This window comes from Equus przewalskii, chromosome 19, assembly GCF_037783145.1.
Source record: "Equus przewalskii isolate Varuska chromosome 19, EquPr2, whole genome shotgun sequence".
Classification (NCBI taxonomy): Eukaryota; Metazoa; Chordata; class Mammalia; order Perissodactyla; family Equidae; genus Equus; species Equus przewalskii.
The window spans coordinates 32,470,377-32,497,557 of NC_091849.1; the positions used below are offsets into that span (position 1 = coordinate 32,470,377).

Here is a 27,181-nt window from a genome sequence, read left to right on the forward strand (position 1 = left end):
GGTGTAAGAGTTATGCTATATGGAAACACTAAGTAAGTTGTCATAAACAAAATCAAATACATCAGTAATCATGAAAAATATAGATGATTTAAACTTTAAAAGGCATTTACTCTCAGATTGGGGAAAAGAATCCAGTTATTTTCTATTCACAAGAGTCACCAGAATCTGAAAAGTAAGAGAATAGAAATGGACGAAGCAGAGGAAAATATTAACCTAAAGAAAACCATCAATTAAAGTGGAATTTAAATCAGAAAGCATTATTAGGAATGAAGAATTTCATTAAATATTTCAAGAACCAATTTTTGCAACATTGCTACCATTGGGAATGCGTGATTTAGTGGAAAAAGGATGACTTATTTTACAAATGCTGCAGACAAATTTGATCTCTTTCTGGAAGAAAAGAAAACTAGATCATATTTCACACTATAAACAAATGGATTAAATAACTGTGAAAGAGAAACAAAAATTTTAGAAAAATACTGAATACATGTACCACAGTAGTAGGGGAGCCCCTTTTGAAAGCCTGGAAGCTATCAAGGATAAGGTAGACACATTTGACTAAATGCAATAATTTTTTGTGTAGTAAAATAATATCTTTATTTCATTTAATTTAATAAACTTTTGTTGAGCATCTACTATGTGTGAACACTTTTCTAAGCACTGGAGATTCAGCAGTGAACAAAACTAAGTTCCTGTCTTCGTAGAGTTTACATTCTAGTGTTTATCTATTGATACACAATCAAATAAATATATAATATGAGGTATTGATAAATGCTAGGAAGAAGAAGTCAGAACAAAGGAATAGAAACTGGGGAGTATTGTTTTAGTTAGGGTAATCATATTTTAGCCGACATCTTAAAGAATTGAGGACATGAGTTGTGCAAATATTTGAGGGAGAGGGAGAGTGTTCCAGGCAGTTTCTGAACTGGGAACATGGTTGGCAGGTGTGAAGAACAATGACGTCACCTGTGTGGCTGCAACAATGGGATGTGAGATGAGACTGAGGGGAAGCCAGAAGCTGGATGCTGTAAGGCCTCAAAGTCCACAAGAACTTTGGAGTTTTGCATTGAGGGGATTGGAAAGCCTTTGGAGGGTCTTGAGCAGAGAAGTAACATAATCTAATTTAGATTTTAAAAGTATGATTCTGACTGCAGTGGGGAAAATAGGTTGGGAGTGGGAGTGAGATCAAGAAGCTCAGTTTGGAGGCCATCACAGCAGCATAGGTGAGATGGTGGAGGCTTGGATTACCTAGTGAAGGAGGTGAGTCGTAGTCAGATTCAGGATAGAATTTTAGGGGACAGGTTGAATGAATTCGATGTATAGAAAGAAGAAGTAGATTTGGAAAGCATTTATTTTCAACACAAATGGCAGATAAAACATTAATATACAAAAAGCACCTACAAATTGAATAAGAAAAGGACAAACTGCGAGTTTGAAAAATGAATAAGTTACAGAACAGGAAATTCAAAAAACCAATAAAGCTATGAAAAAATGCTTGGTCTCACCAGTAGTTGGGAAAATGCAATTAAAGCAAGAGTTAGATACTATTTTTCTTATTAAATAGACAAAAATTGAAAATAGTGCTGTTTGCAGCACCGTCGAGAAAGTGTGGGGAAAACAGAACTCACACACACTCCTATTGGACTGTAAATTATTGCAAATTTGGAGGAAAATTATTAGGTAATATCTATTAACATTAAAAATACATATTTCCTTTGACCTAGCAATACCGCTTTTCGAAATCTAGCCTAGATAAATAAAAGTCTCATCATGTGCAAAGATGTTTATTACAGTACCACCTGGCAATTGCAGCAGCATTTGGCCAGTGGCAACAAGCTGGAAACAAACCAAACGCACATCTTTAAGGAAATGAATAAGCAACAGTTCATCCACACTGCTGAATGCTATGCTAATGCTTTAGACCTGGAGTGATGTACATGATATATTGTTTGGTGAAGAAATCAAGTTGCAGAATAATGTATACAATTTGACCCTATTTGCATATATGTTTATATGAGCATGTGTTAAGATATGGAGAGATTCAGAGGAAGTTAACACTGATAACATTGTGAGTTTTTAATTTTTGAAATTTAATAAAGATTTAAGTAAAATAGTTTTGAGACCTGTGTTACGAAGTATATAATCTGTAATGTGGCATCTTTTAGGTTTGACTTCCCAGTCTTGGCAGATGCTTAGGCTTCTGGATGATGATGGATTAAAATATCTTTATTCTTTAAGTGCTAAAAGAATAGGCTTATATTTCTTCAAAAACTAATTGAAACCTCCCAGGTAGAGAGCAGGGACATTGGTTGTTTTTCCTATCCTTGACTGTCTTAGAGGGGGAGAGTAATGGAATTCATCAAATATAAAACTGAATATTCTGATCATTTTTTAAATTTATCCTTTTATCCGATTGGATCATGTTTTTAAATTCTGTACTTCTTTTCTTTCACCAGCTCCCTGATTCACTTCCTAGATATGCCAATTATAACCTGGAGTGAGAGACATTTGGGGCTATGGGAAACTGCATTTTTAATGCAATTCTAACCCAGGAGATCTTTAGTTGGGATAGGAGCCACACTAACTGATTTTACATAAATTAGTTCCCAATATCTTTGCAACTTTTATTTATCTTTGTTATCTCTAAACTCACTTTTGTACTTTCCTTATGTTCTTCTTCTAAACATAAAATTACTAATGGTAACACTTCCACTCATTCTTTTTTTTCCCCCATCTTTATTGAGGTATAATCGACAAATGAAAATTGTATGTATTTAAGGTGTAATACTTGACTTTTCCCCCTGGTTTTATTGAGACATAGTTGACATATAACATTGTGTAAGTTTGAGGTGTACAACATAATGATATGACATATGTGTATGTTGTGAAATGATTACCACAATAAGTTTAGTTAACATCCATCACCTCACATTGTTACAAATTTTCTTTTTTCCTTGTGATGAGAGCTTTTAAGATCCGCTCTATTAGCACCTGACTTGAAGTTTTGATGCATGTTTCTGCTTGGTCTTGTGAACAGGGCATTTGACATTTGTGTTAGCTTATTTGTAAAACAAAATTTACCACTGTTGATTTTCTGTTAATTCCTACCTTTATATCTAAACTACCTTGAAAGTATATATACTTATTCATTTTCCTAATATTTGCATCATTTTGCTAAACATGATGCCATTTTGATAGCTCACTCTTTTCTCCTTCATTTTTTGGGAGTCCTTTATGATTTCTGTACCTGTATCTTTAAGGAAGGATTAACAATTGTTTTTAATTGACCTGTTTTTTTGGTGGCCTTTTAGAGGATGGTTCACACAGTTTTTGTAGTTGGAGTTTCTTATTGTATGACTTGCCTTCAAAGATCTAGTGGGAATGAAAATGTTTTGACTGCAAGTTAGAAGTTATGGAGAAGATACAGGAAGGTTTCTATGGATTCCTCTCTTCTGAATCCTTGGTTCAGGGGATATACACTCAGATATGGCATCAACTGAGCTTGATTGCTAAAGTCTGTTTACTGTTTTTCAGAAGTTACCTTGAAAGGGTCCTTGCTTCTTAGCGGAAATCTGAGAAGCTGCATTTGTCACAGCCTTCTAAAACCTACTAGCTAGCTGCCACATGGACCAGTAAGAGCTAGAGAAAAATGACTCAAGGATCATTAAAACCTAGATATTTTTAATTATATGAAAAGTCTTCTGGTCACATTTTCCCCTGATAATAGCATAATATATGCAAGAGATAAGTCAACTAAGGCTGGTAAAACCTCTAAATGTGTGTATTCCAGAGACATAGAAGTAACTTACAAGATAAAAATTTCATGTTTAATATTTGTCCTTGCTCCTCCCCTCCTTTTTTTTTTTTTTTGCAATTCAGTCTTGCTAAATCTATGTGGTTCATCGAAAGCCTCATGGTTTTGTGAATTTTAAAATTAACTTAGGCTTCTACATCTGAGGCAGGTCTGTGAACACACAGTAGGGATCCACACAGTGGTATGGGTTGTACTGGAAGATGTGGAGCTGCTCTCTTCAGCTTGTGATTAGGTAGCATGAACCATTTATGAAACGTTTTATACTTTGGGCAGGGACTAAAATTTTTCTTCTTTTTTTAAAGATTGGCACCCGAGCTAACATCTGTTGCTGGTCTTTTTTGTTTTGTTTTCTTCTTCTTCTCCCCAAAGCCCCTCAGTACACAGTTGTGTATTCTAGTTGTGAGTGCCTCTGGTTCTGCTATGTGGGACACTGCCTCAGCATGGCTTGATGAGCCCTGCCATGTCGTCACCCAGGATCCCAGCTGCTGAAACCCTGGGCTGCCGAAGCAGAGCGTGTGAACTTAACCACTTGGCCACGGGGCTGGCCCAGGTTTTCCTCTTTTTTGGCCAAACTTTTCTAAAGAATCCTAGCATATTAAAGTAGATGGTTTGAAAAGCTTCCTTGGAAGACATCTAGTTAGTCCAAAAAATTATATACTTTGAATTATAGACTCATATTTGGAAGGAACCATAAAGATAATCTATTCTAACCACTCAGCAGATTCCTAAGAATCTCCTCTGCAGCACCAAATGATCCTGCAGTCTTAAATTCTTGCTTAGATTCTTTTAGGCATCCTAATTCCCTTTATGATGAGATAAAAATCTGTTACCTTGAACCTTCCGTTCACTGGTCTTATTTCCTTGGGGCCATACAAAATATTCTAATCCATGTTGTACCAACATATATTTGAAAATAATTTTCGTTGCCTCCTTGCATGTTTCTTTTCCCCCAGGTGAAACTGTGAAAATTCCTGCTTACTTGAAGTGATTTGAGTCCCCTTACCATCACGGTCTTTCTCCCCTGAAGAAACCCTAGTTTATCCATATCCCGTGACAGAACTGAACGAAATATTCAGAGTATGGGCTAACCGGCACAGAACAGAGTAATATAAAAATAAAATTCCTAAAAACTATACTTTTAAAGTGATAAAATTAATTTTATTGGAAGGCACATCCTGCAGCTACTTACTTGTGTTTCTATATTCTGCCTGTTTAAATTCCTTCTCCTAGTTACCTCTCTTTGGAAAGTGCTCTTTACGCGTTTATTAGCCAACTCCAAGTAGCAACTACAATGGTCTCTTTCAGTCCTTATTCTTCTTGAAGTCTCAGCTATACTTTAATTATCCTTTACTTTTGAAACTCTCATCTTCCTTAATTATCAGAACATTCATTATACAGATATTCCTTGTATCTTCCCATAACTTAGTTAATTTTCTTCTTTAGCCTATTACATAGAACAGACTCGGTTCTTGGACCTCTGCTTTTGCTACTTCTGTACTTTCTCCTTTGGGGAGCTCATTTACTCTTACGGCTTCAATTGTTACCTCCATTGGACTGACACCTCTCAAATTATAAGTGTTATTGTTTGTCCCCTTAAACTCAACAATTTATTATTGTCTCCCTGTCCCACAAACTAGCTCCTAGTTTGTTATTGATTTTCTGTTACTCAGTTTCAAAAGTTATGGTGTCGTCAGTTGTTTTGTCTTTGTCCTGTTCTTTATGCATGTATAGTCAGTCATGACGTAGTGATTTTTCTTTGAAAAAATATCTCACATCTATCCCTTCTATTTATTCTCTTTCCATTGCTTACTATTCCAAGTACTTCTTAACTAGATTTACTACCTATGATGTTTCTCCAGTCTATTTTGCACAATCGCAAGGTTAACATTCTTTTCTGTGACGTGATCTTGTTCACTTTACTCTCCTTCTCAAACAACTCAGAAAGCTTTCAGTTGCCCAATGAGTAGAATATAACTTCCTGGTTTGTTTTTCAGATCTCTTCAGAATCTTCTTCTAACCCTCCTTTTGAAAATTATACCCCGGAATGCTTCTCATGAGCCTGCTGCAGCAATAACATTGTCTAGAGTATGGTGTGGCAGTCTTTAATCCCTTTTCTTTTCTTCCACTCTTTCTACTTCACTCAGCATGTCAGTATCTTACCATCTTTTACGACACATCATATATCCCACTCTCTTCCAATGAAGGTATCTCCTTTACCTTCTCCTCCCAAGAGGTTGCTAACTTGTATTATATTGTCCATCTAAACTATATTTTGACACATATTTTAATTTTTACACATCACTATATATGTTACAAGCTACTTGATTGCACAGACTCAGACTTAGATTTTTCTGTTTGCCCCTTAGTGCTAGAACAGTGCTTTGCAAACTTTAGGCCACTGTGAGGAATTATTGGTTGGTTGATTGGTTAGGCTATCACAGAGATATACTTGTTAAAGGATTTCTTTAATCAAAATGTTTTATTTCAGAAAAAATCCAGTCTTTCTTGATTAAATAAGTACCAACTTACAAAACAGTTGAAAGCTGAGGTTGTGGCTGAGAGGTCTAAAAATGGTAAAACGTGTAAAGAGCAGAAACTCTGCAGAGGTATAGGTTAAATGGATTCTATAATTGTGATCTATTTAGGCAATGGCTGGGATATGACTTGTATCTGGAGGATGGGAATCATAATAATCAGTTGACTTATGGGTCTTCCTTTTATTTACCCTTACTCTTCGACCTTTTTGTTGTACTTCCTTCCTTTACTTGCCTTTGCCTGTCACTGAACCTTTTGCTTTTTAACCCTTGACTTCTGATTCTTTCTTTCCTTTTACTTTGTGCTTTCCTTCATCACCTTTCTTGTTTTTAGCATCTATTTATTTTGTATCTTCATTCTTCTCTGCATCTCCCTTTTCTTTGGTCTGCTTTCCTTTTCCTCAGAATTCTCCTTTTTCACTTGGGACCCTAGTCCTTGTGGTATCCCAGCCTCATTCTTTACTTGGGCCTCCTGTCCTTGTGGTATCCTGGCCTCACTCTTCTTGTCTTGGGCTTCTGACACTTGCGATATCCCAGACTCACTCTTCTTTACTTGGGAACCTTGTCCTTGTGGTATCCTGGCCTCACTCTTCTTGTCTTGGGCTTCTGACACTTGCGATATCCCAGACTCACTCTTCTTTCCTTGGAACCCTTGTCCTTGTGGTATCCCTGCCTCAGTCTTCTTTCCTTGAGACCCCTGTCCTTGTGGTATCCTGGCCTCACTCCTCGTTAATTGGGACCCCTGTCCTTTTGGCATCCTGGCCTCCCTCTTCTTTCCTTGAGACCCCTGTCCTCGTGGTATCCCAGCCTCACTCCTCTTTAATTGGGACCCCTGTCCTTTTAGTATCCTGGCTTCACTTTTATTTTCTTGGGACCCCTGTCCTTGTGGTGTCTTGGCCTCACTCTTCTTGTCTTGGGCCTCCTGTCCTTGTGGTATTTCAGCCTCACTCTTCTTTTCTTTGGCTTCCTGTCCTTGTAGTATCCCAGCCTTATTATTCTTTACTTGGGCCTCCTGTCCTTGTGGTATTTTGGCCTCAATCTCCTTTTCTTGGGCCTCTTGTCCTTGTGGTTTCCCGGCCTCACTCTTCTTTTCTTGGGCCTCTTGTCCTTGTGGTATCCCAGCCTCACTCTTCTTGTCTTGGGCCTCCTGTCCTTGTGGTATTTTGGCCTCAATCTCCTTTTCTTGGGCCTCTTGTCCTTGTGGTTTTCCGGCCTCACTCTTCTTTTCTTGGGCCTCCTGTCCTTGTGGTTTCCCGGCCTCACTCTTCTTTTCTTGGGCCTCCTGTCCTTGTGGTTTCCCAGCCTCACTCTTCTTTTCTTGGGCCTCCTGTCCTTGTGGTATTTTGGCCTCAATCTCCTTTTCTTGGGCCTCTTGTCCTTGTGGTAACTTGGCGTCACTCATCATTTCTTGGGCCTCATGTCCTTGTGGTATGCTGGCCTCACTCATTTTGTGGGCCTCTTGTCCTTGTGGTATCCCAGCTTCACTCTTCTTGTCTTGGGCCTCCTGTCCTTGTGGTATCTTGGCCTCACTCTTATCTTGGACCTCCTGTCTTTTCGTTATCCCAGCCTCACTCTTCTTTACTTGGGACCCCTGTCCTTTTAGTATCCTGACGTCACTCTTCTTCTCTTGGGACCCCTGTCCTTTTAGCATCCCAGCCTCACTCTTTGCTTGGGACCCCTGTCCTTTTAGTATCCTGACCTCACTCTTCTTCTCTTGGGAGCCCTGTCCTTGTGGTATCCCGGCCTCACTCTTCTTTACTTGGGCCTCTTGTCCTTGTGGTATTCTGGCCTCACTCTTCTTCTCTTGGGCCTCCTGTCCTTGTGTTATTTTGGCTTTGTTATTCTTTACTTGGGCCTCCTGTCCTTTTGGTATCCTAACGTCACTCTTGTTTACCTTGACCTCCATTCCTGTCTTGCCTTTCTCCAGTTCAATACCTTTTGCTTTGCTTTTTGACTCCATTTCATGTCTTGATGTTAAGGATTCATCAGAATCTATGAATAAGTTTTCCTTCTTTAGTGCTTCCTTATTTTCTTCTTGGCTACTCTGAGAATTTGTAGTGCCTTTACTTTTTAGAATCTGGCCTTTGGAATCTGATATTTTTGCAAGTTCTCTGTCCATGTAACCTGGAAATATAACTGAGCACACAAGAAAAGTGCACAATTAAGATATAAAGTACTTTCTCTTTCTTTCTACTTTTTTTTCTTGATATTGGTTTTTTTTTGTCTTAAACTGAAAAAATGGAGATAACTTGAGATTTTCCTGAAAATATAAAATGGTGGAACTCTACATATAAAATTATATAAATATCAATAACATTTCAGACTCTTTTCAATAAATTGGAAGATTAATGAAAGAAAAAGTAAAATGTACTATAAATGAACTGGCATTTGTTAAGTATGGTGGCTAATGAGTAATGCTTAATAGCTAAAGGAGAACATATTCTGAAAAGAGAATTTATTTTTAGGAAAAATTGTGGAAAGAAGTGATAGCTGTTCTTAGAGGAAACTCAAAATATGATTTCCATATTGAATAAAAGTGTCTATAATTATGCAAAAGTAATAATAGTGCTAAATGATAATTATTGAGAGCTTACCATACATCAGGCACTCAACATTCTGAGCACTTTATATGTGTTAACTCATTTAATCCTCACAACAATTGTATAGGGTAGGTGCTATTATTATCCCCATTTTACAGATGAAGAAACTGAGGTATAGAAAGCTTAAATGAATGTGAATATGGTCACGGAATTAGTAGGTGGTGGAGCTGGGATTTGCACCTGAGTAGTCAGACTTTAGAATTCAGTTTTAACCAATGCCTTAGACTGCTTCTTGTAATATTTGCTAACTCACTTTGCAAAAATTTTAGGTCCCTTTTATCATGTATAAGTAAATTAGCTCTGCTATGTCTCAATTTGTGTGTGATCTAATAAACTTGAATTTGTTAGCTTCTGCTTTTTTTTTTTTGTTTAGTGATTTGGTTCCCTGAATTAAGGAAAAACAATCTCTATGCTACCAAGGAGAATTGAATGAATTCTTGCTGTGGAGCAGAAGCATGCCTTGCTTTGAGGAAAAGTAATATTTAATATTCGATGTAGTAGAAAGAATACTGAATTAAAAGCTGAATCAGAACAACTGGGTTTAGTATCCATGCTAGCTGGGTTTATTTGGGTAAATCAATTAATCCCCAAAGACTCACTGTCCTCATATTTAGTTTGCTCTACCCACTTTGTAGAGTTATTTAAGGATTCTAGATAAATGTTTAAGGAGCATGGGCTTTCCAGTCAGACTAGTTGAAATCCTGGCTCCACACCTAAGGAGCTGAGTGACCTTGGACAAACTGCACTTTCTTATCTGTAGAATGGGAGCTATGGTAGTAGTTCCTTCAGAGAAGCACTATGAGGATGAAATAATGTTATCTAAGTAAAGCCCTCAGTACAGTGTGTGGAACATAGTAAGTAGTGAATTGATACTGGCTATTAGTACCACAGATGAGAAGGTGCACGCAAAACTCTCTCAGATCTATCAAGACAAGGCATTCTTAGTTCCAACCAAATAATTTAGAGCAATGGTTAATTACATTACAGGAAGATTTCTCACTTAAAAATTAATTATTTGCCTTTTTTTTTACATAGAAAGTTTTTTGGTACATTTAGGGTTTGATGCTTGAAAAACTGAATTTTACCAGTTGAAAAAAGTGAAACACACCTATATTAGGTAGAAAAGTAACTATAAATCAAAGGGATGTTGTAGTTTAATGTTTTCTCTTTGGTATTTTAAATTTTGACACCAAAATAAAAATAACATTAGGAACCTTGCAGTAATACTTTCTGAGCCCTTTTGTGTATTTTCCTCCCTAGCACTAGTTCACAAAGATATGGGTAATGAAATTTTATTCTAGGCAATCCCATTTCAAATTTCCTAATGAAAACCAATGGTAATATATCCCAAGTATTTTTGTGTTGAGAAAGACAGTCAGTCCAGAATATTTTGATATCCGACAGTACTACCAATGGATGCTTATTTTGTCTGGGGATGTGGTGTGGAGAAGAGTGTGTTTTTCCATTGAAGCTTCTAACCTTATTAATTCTATGGACTGTACTCCTAAACAAGCTGATTTGTCTTGTTAGGTGAATATTTTTAGTTTTATCATCCCTTGAGGGTAATTTGTTTCATGTTTACTGCTGTGTATACTAGTGCATGACCCCTTTTTTCTGTGGGCAAATAAGTTGGGTTTATTACTTGTTGCTGGGAGGGAGAACACACACCATCAGGGTCACAGGGAGTCTTTGTGTGAAAGTGTTAGAACATATGAAGGATCTGCACTTTGGTTGGGTGATTTTGAGGAGGATCTGTGGAAAGAGAGGCTCACTCTAGATTGGTTGTTGTCAGGAAGTGGGGGAAATTCTATGATTGGGCATCTTGATAAATCTTATCTGTAGACAGGGCTGACCACAGAAAGGATAGAGCTGTAGTTTGAAAGAAGCAGCAGTCATTCATATGAGCCAGCACGGGGAGAAGTTTGGTATTTTGTGTGTTGTGCAGTGACTTGTTTTTGTCTGTGCTTAGACAAAGCGACATGTTGGTCTTGTTTTGTCTCACTTTTTCATTCTCAGAGTGTGCTTGTCTGATGTTAATGTTCTGTGAGATAACTTCTGTCCAACAGGAGAATAGCATGCCCAGTGGTGAGCACCAGGCCAGCTTCTAACAACACTGAGGCCTCGTTGTAAGTGTGAGACCAATTCCCGATGTTGGGGCTGCTTTTTCTTCTTTCTAAATTCAATATTTGAAAATAACTACAACTCAATCAAAAATAATTAAAGAACACTGGAGAACAATTTGGAATGACAATGGCATGACCCATTTTTTTAACCTAAATTTACCTCCTAAATTATATAGATTTTGTTAATCAAAATTAAGAATTCTAGGATTTAATGAAACAATCAGTGTTTATCCTAGCTACACCTGTCCAAGTTTTATAGATTTTAAAAGAATTTTATTCTTTTCCCCACTACACTGAAAAATACCTCTAGTCACTTCTAATAGTGTCTTCATACTTTTGATTGTTTTAATATCTTTGCTATATATTTTCTATCTTGAACTTAATTAATAGTAGTTTTGTTAAGATTTACTTTTCAGGAACCTGGCTATCCCATAAAGTGAGATTCACTTTTATGTCAACTTTGCATTGCAGAAGTAGGCTGCAAATCATATTCTACCAAATTCTAAGTTCTTCTCTCTCTTCTCCCAGATTTCTAGATAGTGAAAAAATCTTTTCTTTCTCTTGGACCTCATAATGTCCATAATATGAAGATTAGTAAGCCCTGGCTGAAAGTCCGTTTATTGCAGGCAGTAGCCTATATAACAAAATTCTAACACATTTGAAAGATTTAATCAAAACCTTGGTGATCATTGTAACATATTCAGGCTGATTAAAAATTTTAAATTGGGTTAATTTTTGTTAAAGCTGAAAGATATCATGAAATAACTATCACGTTAAGAATTCTAGTTATATGATACTTAAAATAATGGAGAAAATAGACCATGGGCTTTATTAGGAAACTAATCTTACTAGATTCTTAATCCAGTGGCTGTCAGGGAGAGCACAATCAGATCTAGACTCTAAAAGATCTGTTAAGCATTAGAGAGATGAATCACTATAGTTTTTAGGCCGTGAATTTACATTTTAAAAGATCATATATTTATTAGCTGAATGTGGAGGTGAGAAAATAAGAGACAACTTGAGAGAATGATGAAGTTTGGTGGGATGATGTATCTTAAGTCTTTCTTTGAACAATGAATTAAACCTTAACCTCCTTTTACTAAAAATATCAACTGGGAGGAATATGTTTGAAATAGTGTCAATAAGAATATATCTTTTACAAGACAAATGTTAAAATATAGTTTAAACTGATTTTTTTCTGGCAGTTTAAAAAGACATATTCATTAAAAACTAATTCGCCTCCAGGAAGGGACTTGGCCTATGCAATCCCTTCTCATGGCGCTCTTTCTTTTTGTAAAGAAAACACACAGTCTTACCACTTTCCCCATGTAGGGAGGACATTTACGTGATGCAGACACATCATGACTGCTCTGAATGCATATTGTTTCTTGTATTGTGAATCAAAAGAAAATAATTGTCCCTTTCAACTTCATCTCCTCCCCTACACTCACAAACCCGCCCTCCTTTTAGTGTGAACTGAGAAAGAAGAGTGAAGCTTAAACATGATAAAAAAGACATATTTTGTGTTTGTCCATGTTTAGAATGTTTGAGATGCTTGAAATGTATCTCACCACATCTAAGTTTTACTTGCTTCTTATGATTATATATTTACAGAGTTTTAGAAATTATTCTATTTTGTTTTACATGATTTCCTTGAAGAACTAAGCCATGCATTAGATAATCCTTATATAGAGAAATCTGAATTTAGAAAAGTCAAAAGCCAAACATTAATTTAAATGGGATGTCTTCTATTTTTAAAAGGATTCTTTTGTGTATATTTAATTATACAGCTTCTTTAGTAGATGTATATTTGTATTTTACAAGCACTTGAGTTATAGATAAAGTTTCAGGACTAATCACCAAAAAGGCATTTGTGGTTTGGTATAGGAGGCAATGTGTTGGTGTGGAAAGAGCGTGTACTTCGTATACAGAAAGTCCTGGGTTTAGATCCTGACACTGCTGTTTACCAACTCTTTAACCCCGGGCAAATGTCTGAACCAGTTTCCTGATCTGTAAAGTGGGGGATAATAGTAGCTACCAGGTAGGGCTATGGTAATAATAAGATAGAAGTTTTTTGAAAATGCCTAGCACAGTGCATAGTATGTAGGAGGTGCTCAATACCTACTTTCCCTCAAAGGTGAATTTATTGGAAAGCAATAGAAAGTAGGTAAGATTTTGTTCTTAACTAGTTTTTTTTTCTATTAATATGATTCCGTGGGCCTCACTTATAACTAAAAAAGAGTTCTAAATAACCAGCAAAGAACTAATGTCATTCAGAAACCAATTTTTCTCTCATTATATTTTGCTGAGAGTCAGTGAGGAGATTCTTTTTCTGAGTCTAGAAGATGGCCAGAGATTGTGGCATCTATTTGTATGAACTTCATCTCCTCTACAACAATTTGTCCAAAGATAGTTACTTAAAATATTGGAAGAATTTGGAGAATAAGGATGTTTAAAATGACCTTTGAACCACAAGTTCCTATTTTGGGAATTTTTAGAAAAAGCCAGGCCAGAAAGTAACCATAAACAATGAAAAATATCAGAGTTGAAAACACTTAAGGTACTTACCCATAGGAGCTAGTGCTAAAAATGAAATACAAAAGAAAGATTAGTGGGAATTTTCTAACTCAAGGAGAACCCAGCTCCCAGTGATACCCTTTGTAGGTGCATGCAGAAATGAGACCTCCAGAGAGTATAAAATCCTCTGTTTCTTCAGAAGAAGTGCTTCAGAAGTGCTGCTGGCCAAAGCTCCATGTCTTACTCCACAGAGAAGGTTATCTTTGGGATGTCATTTAGATAGTGTATGGATTTATTCCTTAAGTATTATTTATTCTGCCAAAATTCAAACTATTACATTTCCTACTTTTCAATGTTCTTTCACAAGTAAATTTTTTATCCACTCTTCTTCAGATCAGTTTGAAAAATGTGTATTGTTGGTCAATTATCAAAATCACTATCTTGTCCAGACTCCTATTCTTTACGTGAATTTTAGGGAATTTTTTTCTTTAGTAAAAATTATCCATTGCCAAATTATAGCACAAGGAAAACAAGTTCTCTTGTGATAGACTAGCTGGAAATATATGCTACCAATAATCTTTGGTAGTAAATAACCAGAATAAAATACAAGACCATTATATTTTGTTACAAAAGGAAAATAGATAAGAGGAAATCAAAATAGGAGAAAATTGCTTATTTAAGAAATACTGACTACTCTAAGGTAGAAGAACTTGGAATACAAAAAAATTTGGGAACAAAGACTCAAAGGTCCTAGACACAGAAATAGGTAAGGCAAGGAAATGATCCAAACTTACTGATTTTTCCAGAGCTGTCCACTGCAAGAGACAAAGACAAACACGTCAGTAGGTATGGGCTTTCCCTCCTTCCCCAACTCCCTAGCCTCTGCACTGGGTAGAATCTTATTCTCTAGATGTATTCATGAACAGCTAAGTTCTATTTATTTAAATGTGGAGAACCTCCATCTCCTTTCCCTCTTCTTTTGGCCTGTTATAGTTTAGAAAGACCTGTGATTAGCTACTTTATTTTTTAAAATTGAAATATATTTGACATATGCAAATTTAAGGTGTATATGTTAATTTGATACATTTATATACTGTAATATGATTTCCATTGTAGCAACAATTAGCACCTTTATATGTAATACATACATATTATTACATATACATTATGTAATGATCCTTTCTTTGTACTGGTTGGAATCATTGAGTTCTAGTTCTAATACAACATTATTGTCTATAATCACTATATTGTGCATTAGATTTCTAGGGATTATTTACTGCCTGTTGCAAGTTTGTATCTTTAAACAACATCTGTCCTATCCCACCACCTCCAATGTCCTGGTAACCACCATTTTACTTTATGTTTTTATGAGTTTGACTTTTGTAGATTCCATATGTAAATGACATGAGACAGTAATTGTCTTCCTCTGACTTATTCACTTAGATTAATATGCTCAAGGTCCATCTATATTGTTGCAAGTGGCAGGATGGCCTCCTTTCTCATGGCTGAATAATATTCCATTGTGTGTGTGTGTGTGTGTGTGTGTGTGTATCTTACATCTTCTTTATCATTGTTATGGGCAGATAGATTGTTTCTATACCTTGGCTGTTGTGAATAATGCTGAAATAAATGTGAGAGTGCGTATATCTCTTTGATATTCTGTTTTCATTTCCTTTGAGTATATACCCAGAAGTGGAATTGCTGGATCATATGGTAGATCTATTTTTAATTTTTTGAGGAACCACCATATTGTTTTCCATAGCAGCTGAACCAATTTACATCCCCACCAACAGTGTATAAGAGTTTCCTTTTCTCCATATCCTCACCAACACTTGTTGTTTCTTGTGTTCTTGATGATAGCCATTCTAACAGATATGAAGTGATATCTCATTATGGTTTTGATTGCATTTTCCTTATGATTAGTGCTGTTGACCATCTTTTCATGTACTTCTTGAGCATTAGGATGTCTTTTTTGGAAAAATGTCTATTCTGTTCCTATGCCCAATTTTTAATCAAGTTGTCTGTTGTTATTGAGTTGTATATGTTCTTTATATATTTTTGATATTGACTTCTGATAATAAATGGTTTGCAAAAAATTTCTCCTATTCCATAGTTTGCCTTTTCATTTAGTTAATTATTTCTTTTGCTGTGCAGAAGTTTTAAGTTTGATGTAGTCCCATTTGTTGATTTTCACTTTTGGTGTTTGTGCTTTTGGTGTCATATCCAGAAAATCATTGCCAAGGCCAACATTGAGGAGATTCTTCTCTGTATTTTCTTCTAGGAGTCTTATGATATAACGTCTTATGTTTAAATCTTTGATCTATTTCAAATTAATTTTTGTGAGTGATGTAAGACATGAGTTCAATTTCGTTTTTCTGTATGTGTTTATCCAGTTTTCCTAGTACCATTTGTTGAAGAGTCTATCCTTTTCCCACTGGGTGTTCTTGGCTCCCTTGTCAAATATTAGTTGACCATATATGTGGGGGTTTAATTCTGGGCTCTATATTCTCTTCCATTTTTATGCCATGACCATACTATTTTTATTGCTTTATAGCTTTATAGTATAGTTTGAAATCAGGAAGTGTGATACCTCTGGCTTTGTTCTTTTATCTTGGGGTTGCTTAGGATATTCAGGGTCTTTTGTGGTTCCATACAAATTTTAGGACTGGTTTTCTATTTCTGTGAAATACTGTTGGTGTTTTAATGGGGATTGCATTGAATCTATAGATGTCTTTGGGTAGTATGGACATTTTAACAATATTAATTCTTCGGATCCATGAACATGGGATGTCTTTCCATTTGTTTATGTCTTTTTTGATTTCTTTCAGCAGTCTTGTAGCTTTTGTTATACAGATCTTTTACTTCCTTGGGTATATTAACTCCTAGGTATTTTACTGTTTTTGATGCTATTGTGAATGAGATATTTTTTAAAATTTCTTTTTCAGATGTTTCATTATTTGTGTATAGAAATGCAATACATTTCTGTATGTTGATTTTATATCCTGAAACTTTACTGAATTGTTGATTAGTTCCAAAGATTTTTGGTTGAGTCTTTGGAATTTTCTATATACAAAATTATATCATCTGCAAATAGCAACAATTTTACTTCTTCCTTTCCATTTTAGATACGTATTATTTCTTCGTTTTGCCTAATTGCTCTAGCCAGGACTTCCAGGACTATATTGAATAAGAGTGGTGAGAGTGGGCCTCTTTATCTTATTTTTGATCTTAAAGGAAAAGCTTTCAGTTTTCTCTTTTGAGTATAATCCTAGCTGCGTTTGTCATGAATGGTCTTGATTATGTTGAGATATATTCCTTGTATACTCAATCTGTCCAGGGTTTTTTTTTTAATTCATCAACATGTAGCATTAAATTTTTAAAAAATTTTATTGTGATCATATTGGCTTTTAACATTGTGTAAATTTCAGATGTACATTATATTTCAGTTTCTGCATAGATTGCATTGTGTTCACCATCAATAGTCTAGTTTTGGTCTGTCACCATATGCATGTGCCCTTTTACCCCTTTTCCCCTTCACCACCCTTTTCCCTCTAATAACCACGAATTTGTTCTCTTCATCTATGTGTTTACCTTCCACATGTGAGTGAAATCATATGGTATTTGTCTTTGTCTGACTTCTTTATCCATTCCTCCATTGATGGGCACTTGGGTTGCTTCAATGTCTTGGCTATTGTGAATAACGCTGCAATGAACGGGGTGGGGGGGGTGTGTGTGTGTACGTCTTTTTGAATTTTTGACTTCATATTCTGTGGATAAATACCCAGTAGTTTTCCAGAGGTTGTGCTTTTTTAAGTGCTTTTTCTGTATCTTTTGAGATGATCATATGATTTTTATTTTTCATTCTATTAAAGTGATGTATTACATTTATTGATTTGTATATGTTGAATCAGCCTTGCATCCCAGGGATAAATACTGCTTGGTCATGGTGTATAATCATTTTAATGTGTTCTTGATTTTGGTTTGCTAATATTTTGTTTAAAATTCTTGCATCTATATTTATCAGGGATATTGGTCTGCAGTTTTCTTTTCTTGTACTGTCTTTACCTGGTTTAATTAACAGGGTAATACTGGCCACATTTGGAAGTGTTCCTTCCTCTTCAATTTTTTGGAAGAGTTTGTGAGGGATTGGCATTAATTCTAAATGTTTGGTAGAATTAACCAGTGAAGCTGTGTGGTCTCGGGGTTTTCTGCATTGAGAAGGTTTTGCTTATCAATTCAATGTCTTTACTTTTTATTGGTCTGTTCAGATTTTCTGTTTCTTCCAGATTCAGTCTTGGTAGGTTGTATGTTTCTAGGAGTTTTAAAATTTCTTCTAGGTTATCTACTTTGTTGGCATATAGTTGTTTGTAGTAGTCTTATGATCCTATATATTTCTGTAGTATCAGTAGTAATGTCTCCTCTTTCATTTCTAATTTTATTTATTTGAGTCTTTTCTCTTTTTTTCTTACTTAGTCTAGCTAAAGTTTTGTCAATTTTGTTATCTTTTCAGTCCTTAGTTTTGTTGATACTATTATTTTTCTGGTCTCTAATTCATTTATTTATGTTCTGATTGTTATTATTTCCTTCCTTGTAACTTTGGACTTAATTTGTTCTTCTTTTTCTAGTTTCTAGAGGTGTGAAGCTAGGGTTGTTTATTTGAGATTCTTCTAATTTCTTTCCTTTTTTTGTTGAAGTAACATTGGTTTATAGCATTATATATGTTTCAGGTGTACATCATTATAATGGTAGGCCTGTATTGCTATAAACTTCTGTCTTAGTACTGCTTTTGCTGTATCCCATAGATTTTGGTATGTCATATTTTCATTTTCATTTGTCTCCATGTATTTTTCGGTTTCTCCTTTGATTTCTTAATTGAACCAACAGTTGTTCAGTAGTGTATTGTTTAATCTCCACATGTTTGTTATTTTCCACTTTTCTTCTTGAAGTTGATTCCTAGTTTCATACCATTGTGGTCAGAAAAGATGCTTGATATAATTTCAATCTTTTTATATTTATTGAGACTTGTTTTGTGTCCCAACATATGCTCTGTCCTTGAGAATGTTCCATGTGCACTTGAGAAGAATGTGTTCTGCCACTTTTGGATGGAATGTTCCATGTATATATATCTATTAAGTCCATCTGGTCAATGTGTCATTTAAGGCCAGTTTTTTCTTGTTGAACTTCTGTCTGGATGATCTATCCATTGACATAAGTTGGGTGTTAAAAAGGCCCCTACTATTATTGTATTGCTGTCAATTTCTCCCTTTACATCTGTTAATAGTTGCTTTATGTATTTTGGTGCTCCTATGTTGAGTACATATATATTAATAAATGTATTGTCTTCTTGATGGGTTGTCTCCTTATTATTATATAATGTCCATATTTGTCTCTTGTTACCTTTTTTGGCTTGAAGTCTATTTTGTCTGATATAAGTGTGGCTACATCTACTTTCTTTTGGCTACCATTGGCTAAATTCTTTTGGCTATCATCTTCCACCCCTTCACTTTGAATCTATGTTTTTCTTTAGAGCTGAGATGAGTCTCCTGAAGGCAGCGTATATTTGGGTCTCGGTTTCTAATCCATCCAGCCACTCTGTGCCTTTTGATTGATGAGTTAAATACTTTTACATTTAGAGTGATTATTGATACAAGAGGACTTACTACTGCAGTTTACCTTTTTATTTTCTGGTTTTTTATATATCCATTGTTTCTTTTCCCTTGTGTTTCTGTCTGCCATTTTAGTTTGGTGGTTTTCTATGAAGTTTTTCTCAGTTTCTTCTTTTTTTATTTCATATCTCTGCTCTAGGTTTTTGTTTTGTGGTTACCATGAGGTTTGTGTACAACATCTTATAGATAAAATAGTCTTTTTTTCTGCTGATAGCATCTTATCTTCATTTGCCTATACAGGTTCCATTCTTTTCCTCCTCCATTTTTATGTTTTTGTTGTCACAGATTATCCCTTTTTATATTGTGAGTTTGTTACCATATTGAAGTAGCTTTAATTATTTGTGCTTTTTTCCTCTTTATGCTATAATTAAGTATTTAACAGCCTATTCTCTAAAAGCTTTGCAATTTTATGGTTCTGTCTGTCTATATATCACCTTACTTAAAGTTTTGTGTACTTTTGATTTTTTTTTTTGGTAGAAGATCTCCTTTCAACATTTCTTGTAAGGCAGGTCTTGTGGTGGTGACCTCCTTCAGCTTTTGTTTGTCTGGGAAAACCTTTATCTCTCCTTCATATCTGAGGGATAACTTTGGTGGACAGTGTATTCTTGGCTTGCAATTTTTACCTTTCAATATTTTGAATATGTCATTCCACTCTCCTAGCTTGTAGAGTTTCTGCTGAGAAATCTGCTGATAGCTTAATAGGTGTTACTTTGTAGGTTACTTTCTTTATTTCTCTGCTTGCCTTTAAGATTCTTTCTTTATCATTGATTTTTGACAGTTTCGTTATACTGTGTCTTGGAGAAGGTCTTTTGCATTGAAGTCATAGGGTGTCCTGTTTGCTTTGTGGACTTTTATGTCCAATTCTTTCCCAAGATTTGGGAAGTTATCAGCTGTTATTTCTTCAAATAAACTCTGTCTCCTTCTCCTTCTCTTCTGCTTCTGGTACACCAATTATTCTTATGTTTGCCTTTCTGATCGAATCTAACAGCCCTTGTAATGTTTCTTCACTTTTTAAAAAAATCTAAGTTCTCTATCCTCTTGTAACTGAATTATTTCTATATTCCTATCTTCCAAGTCATTTATTCTTTCTTCCATCTGGTCTGCCCTGTTACTTATGCTCTCTATTGCATTCTTCACCTCATTTATGAGTTCTTCAGCTCCAGAATTTCTATTTGGTTCTTTTTTATAATTTCAGTTTCTTAGGTAAAGAACTCCTTCTGTTCATTAATTTTATTCCTGAGTTCATTGAATTGTCTTTCTGAGTTTTCTTGTAGCTCACTCAATTTCTTCATAACAGCTATTTTGAATTATTTATCAGTTAGATCACAATATTCCATGCCTTTGAGTTTGGTTGCTGGAGAATTATTTTCTTTTTCTGATACCTATTTCCTTGATTTTCCATAGTATTTGATGATAGGCACTTTTTCTTTCATATTAGAAGTAGGAAACATCTTCCTTATTTAAGAGCTTATGTTTATTTTGTCTTTTACAATTAAGCTGCCTGGCAATTAGAAAACTTTCTTTTGTATTCCAAAAGTTGATGCTATAGCTCAAGTTTGTAGTTTCTCCTTTGGGAGCTGACTCTAGGTCTACACTCAGAGCACACACAAACTGCTGTCAGCAGAGCCTAGGGAGGTGTGGTCTCAGCACCTGGGGCTTTGGGGGAAGATGCCTACAGGCCAGTAGGGGGATCCTTGAGTGAGGCACTTCCAGAGGTCTGTGGGTAGACCTCCTGCTGAAATTCTGAAGCAGACAGCAGGAAATTCATTCCTTCAGTGCCCTTTGATATTTTTGTCTGCTTCTTTCCCTTTCTTCTTCCTTGCACTAGTCATGGAGGTCTCTTCTCAAAAATCCAGTGTAGTGAAATGGGTTCCTCCAGCTGCAACCCATACAACTGGGTTGGTTGCTCACCTCACCACATTCTCTTTCCACCTCCTCTGCCAGAGAGGTTGTATCTGATTCTGCCAAAAGCCCAGTGCCTTGCAGTGTCATCCTGGGGAAGGAAGGCTGACTTTGTGAGTTCCTGTGTCTCCTCTACCTCAAAACTCATCTCTATTCCACTCTAATGGCATGCCAGATTTCCCTGTCAGGCAAGTTGGACCTCCATAAATTCTCTATTGGCCATGGGTATCTTCCCAGTTTTGCACTCTCCCAGTTTCCTTCCCCCACCCTTCCTTTGCAGGGAGTGGAGGTGGGGCCGGCTTATGGACTCCCTTGGATCCACTGCCCCACTGAGGTGCCATCTGCCCACTTTTGGATGTACAGGTGTGTAGAAACTCCTGAGTGTTCTGTTGTAACATACAGATGCACTTGGGTTTGCTTATGGATGTCTAACTCATTGTAAATCAAAGGAGAGAGAGAAAAAAAGGAATGATTCATGCTGATGTCCCTATGATTAACTACTTTAAATGATTTTTTCTTTTCAATGAAAAATTGTTTACTTTTCATTAGTCATTAGTAATTTTGTCTAGAGTTTCAAGATTACAGTTTATAAAATAAGGGTTGTATAATAATAGTCTTGCTTAGAAGATGTGTGCTAACACTATTCACTGACAGTGTTTTATGAAATATTTAAGGTACATTTGTTGCCAAGTACTGAAATGTGGGCGTATCTCTTATGTTGATGTTACTTAGTACATGTAACATTAAAAAGCATAAAATAATAAGAAAGAATGAAATTGTGAGAAACACTACATGCAGGAGTATGTTTACCAGGGATGAAAATGGATATTTAAACTCTAGAGCAGGGATTGGCAAAGTGCAAATCAAGTCTGCCACCTATTTTTCTATGTCCTGTGAGGTAAGGATGGATCTTACATTTTTAAATGGTTGAAAGAAAAAGAATAATATTTTGTGACATGAAAATTATGAAATCCAAATTTCAATGTCTACAAATAATGTCTTATTGGGACACATCCATTTCTTTTACATATTGTCTATGACTGCTTTTGTGCTACAACAGCAGAGTTGAATAGCTGTGACAGAGATCTTATAGCTTGAAAAGCTTAAAATATTTATTATCTGGCCCTCTACACAAAAGTTTTTCCACCTCTACCATAGAGGAAACTGAAGTACTAGAAATAGATTAGGAACTTAGTAGTAGGATCTTGAGGTATTCCTGAAAATCAAAACAAGAAGGTATATTAATGGTAGTATTTTTGGATCAGAAACACAGTTCTTCTCTACTCCCGTTTCCCTAATTCTTTTTTTTAAGATACCATCAAGATACAATGCTATAGTGGGACAGCAGATCCCTCAGTGTGTTGTAAGAACTTGATACTTTTCACCACATTTATGACTCTCGCTGTGATCCAAGTTATTGTCGTCTCTCAAATTGCTCTTCTTTCACTCTTGCCTTCTAATCAATATCCGAATACAACAGCCACTGGGATCCTTTTAAAGTTTCAGTCACATCAGGCCACTCCTCTGCTTAAGATCTACCAATGACTCTCCATCTTATTTGAGCCAAAGTCAGAGTCACAGTGCCTTTCAAAGGAAGACCCTAGAAGATTTGTCTTGCCATAGCTCTCTGATAGCTACTGTTCATTTCATTTTTCATTATGCTCCAGCCATGCTTGCTTTCTTTCTTCTTAAATAGTCTGGAAATGTTCCTACCCCAGAGTGGTATACTCACTGTCCCCTCTGCCTGAAATATTCTCCCATCAGATATCTGCATAACTAATTCTCTCACCTCTTTCACATTCTATCTAGTAGTTCTATCAATTGCTGAGAATGAGGTGTTGAATTTCCCAGCCATAATTTTGAAATTTTTCTCTTTCTCTTTTCATTTCTTTCTTTCCCATGTTTTATGAAGCTCTGCTGTTTGGTGCATACACATTTGGGATTTCTATATCTTCTTGGTGTACTGATTTCTTTGTCATTGTATAATGTCCTTGGTAAATTTTTGCTCTTTAGGTCTACTTTATGTGATATGTTAAAAGTGTCAGTGCAAACAAAGGAACGCAGATGTTACAGAGGTCCAGCGGAAACTATAAAAGGTAATTGGAACTTACCAGCTGCTACTGGACCAATTGCTAAAAAAGAAAATAAAACACTTTATTACTTTTTAAAATTATATACTCAGTTCCCATTGAAAATTTACTTGGAATATCAGACAAGGGACTTTTGGGAAACATTGAATCCTATACGAATATACTATCCCTTATTAATTCAATATTAATTCCACTTTAACAACCTAAATATCTAGGCCATTTTGGAAGGCTTGTTTGTGGATTATATGAGTAAAGCTCATTTTTTCTAATGAAATAATTTTATTTTTAACATTCTTAACCAGGGCAAAGGTCACAGCCATTCAGGAGACTGGTTACCAGTTAAAGATTATGAACTTAAGTTCCCTCTTCATCTTCTTTTCTGTCTTTCAACATTCTCTCTCCCTTTCAAACCTCTAGTACCATGTCAGGTTTCATCATATTCCTTTTTTGCAGTACAGAAAGTTTATTTATAATTATCAAGTTTAAAACTTTCGTCATGATAATTTTTCTATTTTTTTTCTTTCTGATAGTCTCTGGGGTTTAATCAGAATTCTAAATCTGGCTTAAGAAATAGCATGTGTAAGATATGTAATGCATGGAAGACGAGTTCTTGCTTGCATATCTTTCAGGGCTCTAGAATAGGCAAAGCAAGGATCAGTTATAATGACAAATGAGAAATCTCAAGAGCTCCAATCTCCTGATCCTGTTTTATAGTCTTTCATGGTGGGCAAAAGGGGATTGAGTTTAGCCCCTCTTCCTTTTCTTCTCAATTTTTGTGAGAATTTAAAACTCTTCAAGACCTAGCAATGTTTATTTAAATTTTGCTCCTTTTATTTTTCTTCCTATTTCAATCACTAATCTCAGAATGTCTCTGTTCTATTCTTATCTTCCACTATATTATTCATCTAGGTCCATCACTTAGTTTACTTATTCCCTGCCTTATTTCAAAAATACATGAGCTAAAATTTTTATTACTTTAGGAATTTTTAAAATGATAAATCCGTATTATGTCTGTCCTCTTTATTCTTTGCAATGAAGAGATTTTTTAACTTAAAATCAATAATTTTAGGAAATAAAGAAAAATCTGAAAGCAAAAGAGATGAGGAAATATACCACCTCAGTTTTGCATTAAGAGAAGTGATTACAGCCAATCAGAGCATGTTACCCGAACCCTGTGGAAGGCCAAAGAACACTAGGATTGCCAATCAAACAGCATGTCGGTGGGGTTGGACAAGAACTCTAATCAACCTAACACAAATTCAGACTTCCAAAAACTCAGTTACTAATCATATTCTGCATAGCAGGAGAGGAAAAGAATTCCTGAGATCAGTCTGTTTCCCAAGAAGGAGGATGCAGTGAAATGTGATAAATCAACTCCTCTGTTGTTTTTGTCCAGTAGCCTTGACCAAAGGGCAAAGCTGGAGGCATCAGTATACTCACAACTTTATATAAACTGTAGGCAACAGGAGTGGTGGGAGAAGGCATGCACTAATTATTATTGTTATGGTATTCAGAGTTATTAATATTTTGATATTAGTTTCCAGTTGGCATCAAATATTAATTTCATACAATTATTATGAATAAGCATTATTTATGAGTTATGAGCTAATAGTGACTGTAAAGACTGTTATTACAATAAGTTAAAGATTTACTCTTTGCTCACAGGTAATTTAGAAAAGATCTGAAATATAGTCATTAGATAAAAATGGCTGGTCTTGTATGTGGAGTGGAGGGAACACGGAAAACTGCCAAAAGATAGGCAGCTGGCAAATTTATACAGAAAATCTCATCCAAGTCATAGTCATGCCTCTACCTAGTGTGTTGAAAAGAGTTTATCTTAATGCCAGTGCTTCTAAAAATAGTAAAAATGGACAAATGTTTTATCATCTGATAAAAATACGCAGCTCTCTCTCAAGGCTTAAAGTGATTGCATTAGCTAAAGTCAACTTAGAAGAAGCTCTTTATGACTGCAAGATAAAGAACGAAACTACCAGAGATACTTCAGAATCCTGTATCAAAAACATGAAAATAGATCCTTTCTGGAGATGTTACTTTGAAATAATAACTAACATGGTCTCTCTGACTAACAGTCAATGAAGTTATCATCCTACAGTGATGGAACTAGAACGTGAAAATTTTGTCTGTTTTAGAAGAGATAGGTAAAGATGGGGAAAGTATGTATATATACATGTTTCTTAGTAAATTGGGAAAAGAGAAGTCCATATTCACTGGTGATTTTTGAAAAAGTGTTTATCTTGGAAATCTTCCACTGAAAAGCATGCTAAAGTAGACCCTTGAAGCGAAGTAAGAGGAAGGAGTTGGATGTTGCCATATTTGAACTTAGCTTTCGTGATTTTCCTGCCCTCTCTCTTTTGGCTGAGAGACCTGATTTCTCTGCTCTCCCTCTCTCTTTGTCTTCAGGTTTCCCTTGTGGCTTGATTTGTTGTTGATAAAATGTTAAACCAGTAATTGTTACCCCCTCTCTATTTTTTTTCTCTCTCAGTAGGAGTTTATGCTTTCCACTAATTTATAAATAAGTTAGTCAGTTGTTCCAGTAATGTGGAATAAGCAGAATGAGAACATCAGATTTGTAAGGAAATGATTAGAAATAATACCAAGTAGAGATAATACAAATTAAATTTTTAAATGATTAAATAATTTACCCAAAGCCACATATCTGATAAGTGTTTTAGCTGGGGTTTGAACCTAAATCTGTCTGATTTCTTTCTTAACCACTGCAATAAATAATAAATAAATCTTTGCAATAAATAAACCTTTGCATGTTTTTTTTTTTTTTTTTTTTTACCAATTAACACCATGCAAATGGTTTTATTCCATATTTAGAATTATTCCATAGAGCATATCTCTGGAAATAGACTTGCGAGTTTAAAGGATACTGTATTTTGTGTGTCTCGAAACATACTGCAAATTTACTTTCTAAAAGGGTTATATTAATTTAAATGGGATCAGTAATGTATGAATGTATAATTTTTATCAAAACATTTCCAGCATTTCTTATTATATTTAAATTTTTCTCTTCATTAGGTGAAAAATATTGCCTCAAGCTCTTAATTTTCTATCCTTTACTATTTCTTTTTTCAGGCATTGGGCATATTATAATTTCTAAATTCATCATTAACTTAAGGGTACTAGAGAATGGGTAGGCAAAGGGGTTTGGAAAATGTGAATGTAAAACCCTTTACATCAGGGAAAATTTTCTAAAGACACTGGAATTAAGAAATAGATGAATAATAACTTACCAACAGGCATTGAAGTAACTGGCAGAACAACATAAAACAAAAATGTATTAGCAGAGTTTTTGGATCAAGAATGTAGTTTCCTTCCTTGCTCTTCCCAAAGCATTAACAATGAGATCTTTGGAAGACACCAAACCTCCCCCAGAAAGACATAAATAATGGAATGAGAGGGATTAGCATTTCTTTTGTGGTAAAGGAATAGTTCCAGTCTGATGCGACTGGCTTAAGTATATTTCAATGTAGTAGAAAGGCAGATTAGGCTAGTATGTATGTGCTTAGGTCATTCTTTTTCTTTCTCATCTAGTATGGAGGATTTAAATTCTGCCAATAACTTTTAATCAATTACAAATTTGAATGCTAATTGCAGTTATTCTCTTTCCTCTCCCCACACCTAACATATATTCCTGAGTTTTCCTCTATTCCTTGTTGGTATCTCCATATTTGTTATATTCCATCCTATGTATCTTTCCTTTTTGCAGCATGGAAAGTTTTATTTGTTATTAAAAGCTATTTGATTTTTTTTTTAGAAAAAAATATATTTCTTTTATACATAGTCTGTTAGTCAAATGTTTATTTTTTCCATCAAGTACTTAATAACCCAGCAGGTTGCTGAGTAAGAGGGAGAGGAAATATTTATCAATAGAAGCATTAAATGGAATTGGTCAGAATTAGAAAAAA

At 35.3% G+C, this 27,181-nt stretch overlaps 1 protein-coding gene across 1 annotated transcript in view; it reads right to left on the reverse strand.

Moving 5' to 3' along the window:
- Positions 1-3,861: 3,861 nt before the first annotated feature.
- The window catches only part of TSBP1 (testis expressed basic protein 1), a 69,438-nt gene continuing 46,118 nt past the window's right edge, over positions 3,862-27,181 (reverse strand). The window contains exons 25-28 of the mRNA XM_070583905.1: positions 23,268-23,288; positions 14,383-14,403; positions 13,640-13,654; positions 3,862-8,484 (exon numbers count right to left, since the gene is read on the reverse strand). Of these exons, the coding sequence (XP_070440006.1) occupies positions 6,686-8,484; positions 13,640-13,654; positions 14,383-14,403; positions 23,268-23,288 (1,856 nt within the window). The 3' untranslated portion in view covers positions 3,862-6,685. The remainder of the gene's footprint in view (positions 8,485-13,639; positions 13,655-14,382; positions 14,404-23,267; positions 23,289-27,181) is intronic.